This window comes from Anarhichas minor, unplaced genomic scaffold (assembly GCF_050575085.1).
Source record: "Anarhichas minor isolate MPS153535 unplaced genomic scaffold, ASM5057508v1 ptg000055l, whole genome shotgun sequence".
Taxonomy (NCBI): Eukaryota; Metazoa; Chordata; class Actinopteri; order Perciformes; family Anarhichadidae; genus Anarhichas; species Anarhichas minor.
The window spans coordinates 4,318,524-4,333,281 of NW_027466501.1; the positions used below are offsets into that span (position 1 = coordinate 4,318,524).

The following is a 14,758-nucleotide window of genomic DNA, read 5'->3' on the forward strand; positions in this document are numbered from 1 at the left end:
AGTAAGAAATGCGGAGATACTTAGGTGAACTTGCAACAGCTGCACAGCTTTGCTACGCGGTCATATTTGACAGTATTGGTCTTAATGGTGCAGCAGCCAATTTAAGAATATCTATTGAACATCGCCATTTCTTTCGGCATGGCAACATTTTTCAAACACGTGGAGTCCATCGGTGGTGACATCGGTGGTGACATCACAGCAGTCTCATATCAAGGTTGACTTTATCACACCAAGTTTTATCATAAGGTGTCGGGCCAAAGAGAATATTAGTGGGTGCCATATCATTTCTATTTTATAAGAAGACTTTCAGATTTTGAAAAGTCTGTGATCAATCCACAATCAAGACCTTCTTCATCAAGGGGTACAGCAACCTTTACCTTAGCTCAAGTAGGAGGCAGACAGGAGATATTACGATATTATTATAGGCTCAAGTTTCCTCTGTGGTACTCTGATTAAACAACAGAACAAAAGGATAACTGAAAAATAAGTTTAAAAAAAGAACAGATTTTTGATACATTGTTCTGACATAGCTTCAACATCACGTAGTAAAGCAGGAATCCCATTGAAGCTCCAGGAAACTTGGTTTGTTAGTATTTCTCTATAACATTGATATTAGATACTAAGTTACTGCCTTTTATGTAAAAACTACGTACATTTCCCCAAATTTTAACCTAACTTGCTATTTAGTTATCAACATATGATATCATAGAGAAATACTTCAAACTAAGCTTTCAGGGGCTTTAAGGCCCTTATCATGTCCGCTGATATTGAGGTTTTGGTGGTGCATATTCCCAGATTCTCAAACGAGGTTAGACGTTAATCAACAAACCAGTGCAACACAGTAAACTTACAAATACAAATACACAGAAACATTGAAGGCCATCATTTAGGGTGATGAAAGATGTATTCTCAATCTTTTTCACATTACTTTAGAGAACAGTGTGCCGGTATTTATTCTCAATATCATAAAATATAACTATATATATATATAACATGTAAAATATATTGCATCTACATTTCCTACAAATCCACTATATACAGTACAATTATACATACAGTATAAAAAACATCAATACCATGGAATTTCTTTTTACATTACAGTAGATACCAGTGGCGGGCCGTGCATTTTATACCCGGCCCTTCAGTGCTGTCCTGCAGCTGAAACACCTCCTAATGACCTCATTATGACGCCACAGCTACGGTTATTTTTTCCATTGGTGTCACATCACGTATTCGTATTAAACCGCTCGGTACGAGGCTTACAAACCGAACAATACGTTTGAATAATACTAGTGCATTTGGAAAATGCAGAAGCTTAAATTGTGGGAAATATAATGTTTTCGGTGGACTGTGCTCACGTAGGAGACAACGGGCTGTGTGACCTCTGAACCCGGAACAATAACAAAAGACAGCTGAGGCTTCTGGGAGGCTACGCTAAACTAGCTTAACAAACAATAACTCCACGCATGACGCTATGCTTCGTAATTAACGGACAATGCATACAGTCTAAATCTATATAATTAACACAATGACAACAACAAACTCACAAGAACCAGTCACATATATTCATATGACAACAGAGCAACAAATCAACCCAGCAACACTGCAGCGGAACACGCATTCTGCTACACACTGGAGGGCCATTCAGATATTAGATGTAAAAACAAACGCAGTTGACTTAAAGACAAACTCCATCCTCCTTTCTTTGTTGACAAAGAGTTTCATCTCACGGTTAAATCCCAACTCACTAATCCGTTTCTCCTCCTTCAGCCATTGAGTGTTAAAAAAATAAAGCAGGTAAAATAATAATAAACTACATCAAGCAAAATGCAAAAAAATTCATAATTTCTTCCATATCTTTCAATTTGAACTCTTACTACTCCAACTAAGCTTTGCCTGTTTCCTTAAGTTTAGTTTCACTTTAGTCACGTGCTCGCCCACTGACCAATCACAGCACACGCTGCACCTCACTGCAGAGCTGCACCTGCACACTGAGCTGCACGTAATGCTGACGTACCTGTAGGCCAGCTAGCAGGCTCTGGCACGTCAAAGAATACGCCCAACATGTCAAACCAAAGATCTGATCTGACTATGATCTGACTATGACAATTAACACTATCGTCCCCATTCACTTAAACTGCACATGGATGCACTTGTGAGTCTGCAGGCCTCTGCCCTCTGTTCTTACCTAGAGACACAGAGGTGAAATCTGATTGGATAAAAGCTCTACTTAAAACAAGCTGCACTGGAAGCAGAGCAACTGAGGAAGACAGTAGCTGTGCAATGAGAAAATAAGATAATGGGAACAATATTTTTATATATTATAATACATGTAGTGTATTTAAGAAAAATTATTAAATTATAAAATAGCTATAACTTTGTGATTCTGTTTAGGCCAGCAGAGAAGGCTTTGAAGGCCCTGACGGCCCACCACTGGTAGATACTGTATATGTAAACTTAGATCAGCAAATGTATAAAAACAGTATCGCGTTATTCGCTACATCAGTGTATTGAAGCCTACAGCATAATCTGTAAAACAATTACTCTTTTTGTCTGTGGGGTTCTTTTGGTCTTTGGTTTCGGTGTTTTCTTTTCAGAAATCCTCGTCTTCTCATTCAGAAGTTAGAACCTGGTTTCTGGATCTGCAGCCTGTGGGTGAAGAAGGCACTCAGAGTTATTGAACATGGGTTCCATCACAGCTTAAAGTGGCACATTTAGGTCCTGTCCAGTCCAGATATTGTTTTAAGCTGAGTTTTTTCCTCTATGTTTTAAAATAAAATTCTGTCCACACAACTTTGGTTTTACAAAAGATCTCCATCCACACAAGAACACAAAAACGACTGTAGGTGGCGATAAAGGCTACGTCAACGATACGTCCTATACCCTATAAGAAGTAAAGCAATAGCTAATTGTTTCTTTTTTTGTACAAACTTGATATTTGGTGCCATGGCGAAAACTAAAATTGACTCGTGTGTGGATGGACGACCAGGTGGAGTTGCTCCTTAGAGTCACTTTGCAATTGTTATGACCCCTCCTTTCCACCAGGGGTCTGTGTCCTGTTTGTTGTCTCTTTTCTGTCTTTCAGGATGTTGATCATCAGCTGATGAGCCACACCTGAGCCTGGTGAGGTTCCAGCTTAAAGTCTCTCCACCTGAACATTGAGGGTCTCTTCCTTGGCTGACACGGCTGCTGTTTAGTTTAGTTTGTTTCAGACATATGACTGATTACTGACTCTCCTTGTTTGTTTTGTTTAGTTGATGTTGTCCTTCAAATAAATGTGTTTTATTTTGAGCCGGGTTGTAACACAATATAAGGCGATGAAAGCCCAAGGAAACGTTGATTGTCAGTCTGGTTGTATGAAAATATTCTGACATCTCGGCGGCCTTTCAGGAACGGTATCCTGCCAATGAAGACTCTGAGAAGGTGAGGAAGTGGGCATGCGCAACATGGGGGAGATGACATCATCGTTTCCCAAACGCTCATTTTTACATGTCCAAACGGATACAAAGTAACTGTTTAAAAAAAATTAACATCTTAAAAGGTGCGTGTGGACGAGAGACCAAATGATCTGTTAAAAAAATATCTTTGTGTAGACGGGGACTAAAAGTGGCAATAAATAAGGCAAGTTTTACATTTTTTTGCTTTAACTAATCGGTATGAATAAAGTGTTGATTGCACCATATAATGGCTAATGATGCCATCAGCATTTAGTTTGGTTCCCTACCAGCCATCGCACAACCAAGGAGGATAGCGCTTCTGTTTTTCCAGTCAGGTACAGGTAGCGCAAATGGCGGTGGAACAACTGGAGTAAATTGTAATATTACGTCCTTGATAAAGTTTGGGGAAGAAGGGGGGCGAGTGTAGTTGAAAACGTGTCTATTGCCACTTTAAAAAGAGAATATGTCTGGATATAAAGATGTCCAAGTCTGGTGCATTTTGTAGTTTTTGTCTGTTGATCAAATAGGCTTGTCCCACAAAAATAAACCAAATTAGATTAAACAAAATAAATATAATCAAAATAAATTTAAAAATTGCAAATTGCACGCAGTATAGCATATGATACGTACATTTCTGTCTCTGCTCCTCAAGCTGCCTCCAGGGTGATGAACTGTGACCGTTGTTATAATCTGCAGAGCATCATGAAGCGTTTATTATTCTGTGCATATCCACAGCCCTAAAGGCTCCTCCCTACATTAATATTATTGTATAATGCTTTCTTTCTCTAAGTGAATACGCCCCTTTCTTACCCTGTCAAAGTCCGATTTCTTCTCTGTGGACCCTGGATGTTTCTCCAGGATGTGCAGCATGGCGTCGTGCAGAGTCAGGTAGAACATTGACGACTGAACTTCGTCGTCAAAGAAGCAACAGTCATGCAGTTTCTCCAGGATGTAAGCTACAGCAGGAGGTTAGTCACACTTGGAGTTATACGCATGCTTTTCTTTGAATACATAATTTACACGTTTAAATTTAAATTACTATTTTTTTGTGTATATTGGAAGTGACAAAAGCAACTTTTAACTTTAAATACTGTAGTTTTATACTCACGATCACAAGCCACAATGTAAACCTCAACTTCGACCCGGATCAGCTCTTTCAGCATCTGTCGAACAATAAACCAAATTAGAATAAATGAAAATAATTATATTAGAGTAAATAATATAATAGATTAAATGAAAATAAACATAATAAAAAAAAGATAGAAAATAATAGATTAAAAAAAGAATAGCCTAATGTGCAAAGTAACTGCTTCTGTTGCTGCCGTGATCTAATGTCTCACCGTTTTCAGTCCCTTCAGAGCGGAGATGTCCAGAAAGGAGACGGCGGCAAAGTCCAGGACCAGGCTGTGGACGTCCACTCTGGGAACAACGATGTTGGAGGGAAGCTCGGCGCTCCAGTCGATCCGGGCCGGAAGGTCCTTGAAGTCAGTGGGCAGGTCCAGCTCCTCCATGTCGCTCTTACCCTCTGACTCCTTGATGGGTTGACCTGAGGTGTTCAGGAAGCCTTTCTGTAATGGAATGAAATACAGTTCGTACACTTTCTCTCTTGTCTTTGGTTCACACAGAGCCGCGGCACATCTCATTACACGATGGGTGAAAGACAAAGGAATGCTGCCTGGCACAGTGTTGGCAGCATTGCAACCTTCGACATTCAGGAAGGTTAATCTACTTCCAACTTCGGGACAAATAGGATTACTTTATTATTTTACCCAAACATGAGGGGGGGAGGGGGATTATACTTATTGGGGTATACTGTACTTTGAAATATTCTACTATAGACTCAGCTTTTATACTCCAACAGATGCAATCATAACCTGCATGTTGTAAACGCTGTGTGACTATCGTAAATCAAACAACAAACCGTCTGCACAACACATCGTATCACGTTCACACATTTACTAGTATCTGAGATAAGTGGAGGTGAACTTTGCCCCATCTGCTATCGCTCTCCAAATCTTTTAAACTAAAGAGTTTCGGCATCAATATGTTAATGCATATATATATTTCTTGTTTTTCTACACTGCTGATTTGAATCGATGTCAAACCAGAACAGGAAGGGACAACAACAACAGCAACATGAAGAAGAGTGAAAGTGTTTTGCTGTTGTCACTGAACAAGGTCAAAGTCATTACTCACTGATGTCCACTGAAGGTCTCCCTTCTTTAGAAGTCTCCGGATCATCCTCACTGCTTTGTTCCTCTTTCTCAACACTCTGAGCGGGTTAAATCCAACCTGGGAACACATTGGTGTGAATGAGATGATGTGTTGCAAACTGAATTGGCTAAGTTCAGCATTTTGGACATTAGTTGTTATTTGTGACATTTTTTTTTATCACATCAGTCAGTTAATATTAATATTAACTTTATTCATACAGCCCCTCTAAAAACAGTTTACAAAGTGCTTTGACAGATAAAGCAAGGCAACACAAAGCAATAAAACGGAAAGCTCAACAGTGAGGCCCAACAAAGCAAGACCAACTAAGATAAGAGTTGAACCCTGATAACAGTACAATAGATGAAACAAAGAACAGAACAATCAATACAAACTAAGAAATAAATAAATACTTATAAAAATATTTTGTGCCATCCAACAGTTGATATCACTAAGGCAGTCTAAAACAGCAGCTAGGCTTCTCGGGTCACCAGGTCTCAAGGGAAGGAATATCTGTGTGTCGTCTGCGTAGCGATGAAAAGAGACATTGTGACGTTGGATGATTTGACCAAGTGGGAGCATGTATATGGAAAATCAAACTTGACCTAAAATTGAGCCTTGCCGTTCACCACAGGTAATGTGAGATGTAGAGGACGAGAAATGACCTATTGTGACTGAATAGCTTCTATCTGAAAGGTCAGAATAAAACCAACTCAGTGCAGTGATACCAACCCAGGCTTTAAGACGGTTGATTCAAATGGTTACTGTGTCAAAGGCTGCTCTTGGGTCTAAAGGAATTCAAATCGAGCACTCCACCTGTCGGCTTCATTGGATTGAAGCTCCTAAACCGTTTGCTGAAATGAAGTTTGAGAAGAAGCAAGTTTTTTCCTTCTTTAACTGCTTTTGCTAAATCTCTATTGAATCTTTCCAAATCTCATAAAATGTTTTTTTCCTTTCCCCTACAGTCTCTCTTTAATTCTTGGGTGGATTTCTTTAGTCAGGGCTGGGTGTTCTATTTGACTTTTAGTCTTTCAAGGGGGCAACAGAGTCCAGGACACTCTGACGGGTGTGATTAAAAAGGGAGACCAGCTCCTCTAAGTTAAAATGAAGATTAAAGGCCCTTTAAAAAGTAGTGATAAAAAGCTGAGAAAACTTGCTTGCAGACATAGAGTTAAAACCACATTAAAAAAAGTTCAGTTGTTGCTTTTGTACTCACAGCTTCCACCACCTTGCTCCTGAAGAACTCAATGTTGGCAAAGAAGATTGGTGATGGTATCCTGAAGATCTTCACTCCCTCAGGCTCATATATCTGGAGAGAGTAATGACCTTTATACCCAAATTATACCCAAACCTAAAGTCTCTTGACTTTAAAATGCACAGGGATGATTCTTATCAACTCTCTGGTTCCCAGAAAAACGACAAGACATTTGTATGACATCCCTCCTCTTGCTCATTCCAAATGAATGAAAGAAATGAATGAAATAAAAATGTAAAAACCCTCTAAATCCTACACTCTATTTGTCCAATAAATATGTAGCTAGAACCAGTAGCTGGCTAGCTTAGCTTTGCACAAAGACCGGATACAATATTAAGAAAAAGTTCATCAGACTGTAAAACAAACAAAAAAACCTACTAGCTCCTCTGAAGCTCACTAATGAACACATAATATATCTTGTATTTTAGCTAACTAACATAGCCTTATATGTTGCCAGTATGGAAATGGTATCATTTTTCTCATCTAACTCTCTCCCAGAAAGCGAATAGGCATACTAAAATATGAAACTATTCCTTAAACAGTACTTACAGAAGACGCCTGATATGACAGAACGCACACACACACACACACACACACACACACACACACACACACACACACACACACACACACACACACACACACACACACACTTACATCAACATAATCTTTTCTGTCTTTGTAGATATCAGTTCCTTTGATGTTGGCCAGCACACTGCAGCGAGGGCTGGGAAAAAAAGAAGAAAAGATATCAACTGCTCAGGAAACAGTTCACACATTCCATTTATCAAGTAGATACTTACAACTGAGCCCTGAGGACCACACTGATCAGCTCCACACCGAGGCCTGCAGCCAATCCCAGGTCCAGCCCCAGCAAAATGGCTGCAATACAGGTAGCTAGCCACACCACCTGGATGTAGATGATGGTAACAAATGGCAATATAGCATCTTTTTGTTTTTATTCTCGGTAGCACAAAAAGACTATAATAAACATTAAAATCCAAAGATGTTTGGCTTTTAAAACTATCTTTGTGAGTCAGTGTGTGAGAACGTACACAGTCTGGCTTGTCCCTCCTCCACAGGTACGGGATGTCTCTGACCTGCATCAACATGCCCTTCAGGTTGACGATGACCACAGCACCCAGCACAGACTGGTACAATAAGGGGTCAAAGATCAGATTTCAGCCAGTCCAGAATCCGAAGACTCCACTTGCATGTTGGTAGAAGATCTGAGGTTTACCTTTGGGAGCGGCTCCAATAGGAATCCAATGGCCAGTGTGACGATCATCACTATGAGAGCTGACAGTAAACCAGCCACCTGAAAAAGGACAGAGCAGGTCTGTGAAACTACAGATACTTGGTTCCCTGTGCTGCAACATGTTGGTCCCAGTTTGTTATATCTCAAAATAAAAGTCTCTTTTATTTCACCATCCTGTTATAAACACATGAGATTATTAGTCGAGTATCATACCCCCCCCCCCCCCAAACACTAGAGGTCATAATAATAATAATAATAATAATTACATAGTCCGGTTATGTAAAATCTATTTTAGCAAAAGAAAGTTCTCATAGAGTGTTAGGGATGACGTGTTTTTGTAGGCCAACCCCTAAATTAGCATCACGCTGGTTCCTGTTTACAGTCTTTGTGCTAAGCTAAGCTAATCAGCTGCTAGTTCTAGCTAACGTGACATATCTAACATGGGAGTGGTATCCATCTTCTCACTGCCTATCTATTCTACTATGTACTGTACGTGAGTAAATGTACTGTAGATACATTCTATGCTGGTAATGCAATAAAACTTAAACTTGGCTCAAACTCACTGGATTTTGTCTCAGATCTAAATAAAACTTGTCTGGGGGAAGATGTTTTTGCTTTGTGTTCGGGGTTGATAGGGTTAACATCGTTTGTGCACAGGCCTACAGTTATCGCCAGCCAAAGGGTAAAAGTTGCGATTAGGGTCAAGGGTCAACAGTGAGGTTGGGGTCAGGATAAATTAAAGTTTAGATTAAGGTAAATAAGCATTTGGAGGTAGTTTACCTGAGTCTTACCACCTGTGCTCTCCTGCACTGCGCTCCTGGAGAGGGCTGTACTCGCAGCAAAAGCCTTGAAGGAAGCTCCAAAGATGTTGCTGGCTCCAAAAGCTATCAGCTCCTACAGAAAACCAGACTTTTCATTTGAATCCTGATTTAACATTTTTACTTTACGCTCTTACGTGGCAGATTTTAGCGTTATCACATACCTGGTTTCCGTCTATGGTGTAATCGTGTTTCACAGAATAGACTTTTGCCACGGAGAAGGCAACAGCGAAACCCACTATGGCCATGGGAAACGCCTCCACTGCTGTCTCCTGGAAGATGTGCAGGTTTGGTGCCATTGGAGGCTCGTACCTGAGAACAGATGTAAGTCTGTTGTGCTAAAATGTTTCTGTAGTAGTCAACGAAAAACAATTTCAATTCCACCTCTGATAACAAAGTTCACACACGTGTCACACCAATACTGATACCTGTCTATTGCTGTTTTTTTACGCCCTCATTATCTTTGCACTGTGAGTGTCATGGTCCATGAATAAGTCGGCTCTGACAGATAGTGAGAGACCCAGAAACAAATGTGTTTCTCAATGTTTTCCTGAAGCAGTTGCATTGAGCCCTAACGGCTGTTTGAGAGAGAATTTTTCATGTATCTCTCAAGTAAAATGAGTAGGGAACTGAGACGCTTAAAAACACAGTAACTAACTTCTAGTAGTTAGTTTTTTTATTATTTGTCTAGATTTTGAAATTGCAGTACAAAAGTCTGAAATTTATCCCTGCACCTGGAACATCAGTTAAAAAAATTATGTTTTAAAACCTGAAATGTAATTTTTCTATGTGTGTCATTGACATGGCTGCAGCTGCGGCACCAAAAATATAAAAAGTGAAAAAAGTTTGATATCATTTGGCATGATGGATAACAGCAGGAGCACCGATGGCAAGTTCAACATTTCGGTCTGGGTCTAGTCCTATTGTCTAGAGGGTGCTAGGCCTTCAAGCTTAATTATCCCTGATGGCATTGCTATGCACATAACATACAAAATCCCTCGCTTTTAGCTGAAATGTCTCACCCTTTTGGAATATGGCCGACAACATCAATGCCGTATCTTGTCTTGAAGTCAAACGCGTATGAAACTCCACATGCAATGACAGTCTGGAGGAGAGAAGACACGAGTCGTCAGGGCCCGACCCATTGGATTCATGGCAAAATGAGAGATCTTCATTAACTCCCGCTGATGTGAGCTGTTTCCTTGAACTGACATGAACGCGTGTCATAAATGATCTCATCCGATTAATGATTGTTACAGACGGCACTCTTCAGGCAATTGAGAAATATCAGTGTAGCTCACCATGATAACCTCTATGGGGATGGGCACCGGCAGCTTGGATTTGAATCGGTCGTTCAGCTCCTTCACGGCGAACACCACCACCATGATCACCAGGGAGATCACCACGTCACACACGTTGGTGGAGGCGATCGTATTGAAGATGATCTCCAGGGTCTGAAAGACACCCAAAAAAACTAAAAGTCTAACAGATGAATGCAGACAGTGATGAACAGCGAGGAGGCTGCTCCATACTCACATATACAAGCGAGAGTGGACCACTGATGCCTGGGACGGTCAGCCCTAACACAAACTTGAGCTGGGACACCAGGATGTGGACCGCAGCTGCCGTGGTGAAGCCGGACACCAGAGTGTCGGACAGGTACATGACAACGAAGCCCACCTGCAGAACGCCCATCCCCAGCTGGAGGAGACAGAGAGGTGGGGGGGGGGGGATGATGTGGTGGTATATGAAAAAAACATTATGACTTCAGAGGTCAGAGGGTTTACAATTGATCTGGGAGGAGACTCAGACCCAGATAAAGTGTGTTTCACCTGCATGATACCGGCGAGGAAGCTCACAGAAGAAGCCACCAAGACTCTCTGTTCATCTCTGGTGAGGCCTTCAAAGCCTGTGATGTTGAGGGGCGGACCCTCGTCCGGGACCATCCTGGTGACCACCGAGCCGATCATCAGACACAAGACTGGGAATGGACCTGTGGAGGGAGGGAGGGGGAGAGAGAGAGAGAGAGAGAGAGAGAGAGAGAGAATAGCAGATTAGCAGAGCTGTAGCCTTTAGAGAGCAGCTATGGCCGGGAATACACACACACACATAGTGGCCTTACCCACTGAGATGTGTCGGGAGGTGCCCAGGAAAAAGTAAACGATGACAGGGAAGAAGGCGGAGAAGAGTCCGTACCAGGGAGGCAGAGAGGCCAGCAGACAGTAGGCCAGACCTGGAACACAAAGACATGCACATAGAACACACATTCACTTGACGTCGCTGACCGTTGCTAGCTACGGTTTCCATATCACCTGCACTTATAGTTTCAGTACCTACAAAACTGAGGTGAAAATTAAAACGAAAAAAGGTTGATCTCTTTCAAATATATCGCCCCTGTAAAAATAGAATGTTTCAGATTTTTGCTTTTGGTTATGTGTGTAGTGAAGAAGATATAATTTAAAAATGTATGTTGGAAGATGTGAAAGAAAAATATCATGTATACACAGTACATTTATAGAAGAAGTTTATTAGTATTATCACATTTTATGAATATTAATAAAGGACCTATTGTAAAATGAATTACTATTAAAATGACCATTGCCTAGATAAATGCTAAATAACCTTAACCTGAACTAAAGGTAATTGGCTACAGGCTATATATAAACATAGTAAGTCAGTAGTATACTACTGACTTACTATGTTTATATATATAGATATATATATAAAAACAAATAAAAGCTTTGTTTGTGTAATAAGCTAACCAGAGAGGTGGTTATCATATATTATAAGATTAGACACAAGAGTAAATGATAAAATAGTTCCGATAAGGAGGGAAATCAAAATAATGTAGGCTGAAGCCAAACAATTTCAAAGATTTTTTAAACACATATACAATATAAAAATGTTACCATATATTCTTTTAATTACCTCTCATTTTTATAAGGTGACATTTACAGCTGCTGATTCTGTGCAGAAGTAAAAAGAAAAAAAGAATTGTCCTCTTCTATTAAAACAAGTTGACCCCCATGAATGATGTGGGAGGCAAATCAGTAACAAGATTCTACAGATCTCCCCTCCCTTGGAATGTTCACACACAGAGTTTTGGTTTTTTTTCTTCTACCGATACCAACGCTATGCGATTGAAGATGCATTTGTCTCCTCCCTTTGGTTAGGTCATGCAGTGAGAATGAGGCCCTCTGATAAAAAACCTTTCATCTTCATTTCTCTATCAGGCCGGTCGGCGTGTGTTTCCAGCATAACGTGCATCATTTCTCTGCTCTCCTTCCAGTGTGGAAGGACCGCTGACATCATAGTCCTTGTCACTGTTAACTACTGGTCTGTGGACGGCTGCAGAGATATGATGTGCCAATAATTTGGGACTTTTAGACTCTGTGCAGAGATGCATCACCCATCCAGGTTGTGTCAAAATGTGATTACTGGTATCAGATTTATATATATTAGATATAGACTCAGGTATTGTCCAGTGTGACTTTCTACCTGTTGTTTTCCATATATGCCAGTGATGTGAGAATAGAGAATTGTATTTGAGCTGTTAAGATATGTTTGAAGGACTTAAACCTCCACTTTGCACTCAGACACTTTGAAGTGAAACACTTTGCAGGCAGCGAACGCTCACCTTGCAGGACAGCCACCAGTCCGGTGCTGACGCCGGACACGATGTCACTGAGCAGCCACTCTTTGATCCGGTAGATCTTTATCCAGCCAATGACCGGCAGGAGAGACAGAGCCGCGTTCTTGGCTCGTTTGGCGTCACATCTGTGCAACGGCACAATAGCAGAAAGAAATAGAAAATCCATGTTAAATAGATAGTGGGTTGAACACTCACTGCCTCTACAGCTCCAGGTTTGTCCACCTGCTGAAATCTTTGACAAAAACAGACTGAAGATCTTCAATAAAGAGAACGGAGTCAGATGGACCACTTTTCAAACTTTTTCTGCGACTATGACAAACTCAAGAAATACATTGTTAGCATACTTACCTTACTGGACAACTTCTCTCAAGAATCTTACAAGTAATTAAAAATTTTCCCAAACAATTTCTAGCAAGGTTTCACGCTCCTCGTCCTTGTCTCTAGGAGTTTACAATGAGGACCAAAAGTGAGTACAGGTGATCAACAATGTGCTGGATCCGTTTGGTTCTTCACTTTACAAAAATAAATAACATCTCTTATGTGTTATATACATACTTATGCATTGTGCTGTGCTAGTCTATTAAAGTAAGTGGAGCTTTGATTTTACTTCTCACATCAACCATCGTAATTTGACCTTAAGTTAAACAGTTGAAATTGAGCCAAAAGTCAAAGTAAACGTAGGTTTTAATACTGTGTGAAAAGTAGAAGAAGTACCACTCAAGAACCAAGAACAGACTGATTCAGGGGTCTCAAACTCAAGGCCCGCCACATCATTTTATGTGGCCCGCGAATCCGCCAGCAAAAAAAAAACATTATTTTTTTTTTAATAAAAAAAAAATAATAATAATAATTTAAAATTAGACTTGATAATAAAAATATCCCCATAGTCGAAATGATGAGATAGAAAGTCGAAGTTATGAGATAGAAAGTCATAACTATGATAGAAAGTCATAATTATGATAGAAAGTCAAAATTATGATAGAAAGTCATAATTATGAGATACTTAAACACACAGTCATAAGCAGCTCTTTGACTGGTTACTGTACATTTGACATGGAAATGTATTGTGAGTACATTGAAGACTACTTTAAACGTGGCTTTACAACACATGAAATACTTCAGTATTACTTCAGTAATACTTCAGATTGTGCAAACGCACCCTTGAAAGGATTTTAAGCATTGAACAAAGTTATTGTAATAACTTGTGTTTGATATTTGATATTGATACTTTGCTATTTTCTCTAATAGTTTGATAGAGTAATGTGGGTTTCTTAACCCTAAATTAAAAGGATTTAAGTTATAATAACAGAAATGTGCTTAAATATATTTTTACATTTATATAACTGCATGTACAATATTTTTACACTTGAATAAACAATAATCAAATGCAGAGACAGTTATTTACCAATATGTTAGGAGTAGTTACATTTACACCGTCTTACATTTACAACCGGCCCTTTGTGGGTAACCGTGATGCTGATGTGGCCCAGAGTGAAGATGAGTTTGAGACCCCTGGATTAAACCCTTTAACTTCTCCCACTTCTCCTGTTAAATTCATCATCTTAAACTCCATAAAGGCAAGACTTCAAGTGTTAAATTGTGCAGCGATGACAAATCAAAAAGCATTGCACGCCCCTTACGTGAAGTACTGCTTGAAGTGGTCCATCATGGTCTTGCGGTGCCTGTAGACCATCTCGTGGTGCTCTGCGAAGGACTCCTCCGAGTACAGCGGCCTGGCCACCACGTACTGCTGAGCTCTCCGTCGCATCATCTCGCCTCTGCTGCCCTCTGAGCACCGCTGCTTCCCTCTATGTGGCTCTGAGATCCAATAATCACATTAGGGTTAGGAAGATCGTCCTGTGTTGCCTTTGAACATCACTTACTTAACAACGTTAACAGAAAACAACAAAGGTCCAGGCTCCTCAAATGGAGGCAGGGCACATGAGCCAGGTCGGGACCTGCACCGTCCTGTGGGAAGGGTGGTGGGTGGTGGGGGTGGGTGTCAGGCTCTGTTTGAGCTCTAGAAACAAGAGCACCGGATCCGCCGAGATCAACCGGAGCCCGAAGTACACCAGCACCTCTGGAATTCCGGCTCCTTTTAAAGATCCTCTGATTTCAAGGATTTTG

General features: G+C 40.4%; 1 protein-coding gene across 1 annotated transcript; it reads right to left on the minus strand.

Annotated features, from left to right (window-relative positions):
* Positions 1 to 2,622: 2,622 nt before the first annotated feature.
* Positions 2,623 to 14,402, minus strand: LOC142931876 (chloride anion exchanger-like). The gene is made up of 20 exons (XM_076075986.1): positions 14,272 to 14,402; positions 12,617 to 12,756; positions 11,102 to 11,212; positions 10,812 to 10,972; positions 10,516 to 10,680; positions 10,281 to 10,433; positions 10,002 to 10,084; positions 9,144 to 9,291; positions 8,942 to 9,055; positions 8,144 to 8,221; positions 7,959 to 8,054; positions 7,707 to 7,813; positions 7,561 to 7,630; positions 6,865 to 6,957; positions 5,634 to 5,729; positions 4,778 to 5,005; positions 4,546 to 4,600; positions 4,248 to 4,393; positions 4,068 to 4,127; positions 2,623 to 2,649 (listed from the first exon to the last, which is right to left on the minus strand). Exons 1-20 carry the CDS (start codon positions 14,400 to 14,402, stop codon positions 2,623 to 2,625), a joined length of 2,262 nt encoding a protein of 753 aa, XP_075932101.1.
* Positions 14,403 to 14,758: the final 356 nt, after the last annotated feature.

Bases quoted from the DNA above. Each gene is read 5' to 3' on its own strand.
- LOC142931876 (XM_076075986.1), bottom strand. From the start codon at position 14,402: ATGATGCGACGGAGAGCTCAGCAGTACGTGGTGGCCAGGCCGCTGTAC. The intron at 10,681-10,811 runs GTGAAACACACT...TGTCTCCTCCAG, and splicing joins TCCTCGCCGGTATCATGCAG to CTGGGGATGGGCGTTCTGCA. The intron at 4,128-4,247 runs GTAAGAAAGGGG...GATGCTCTGCAG, and splicing joins AGAAATCGGACTTTGACAGG to ATTATAACAACGGTCACAGT.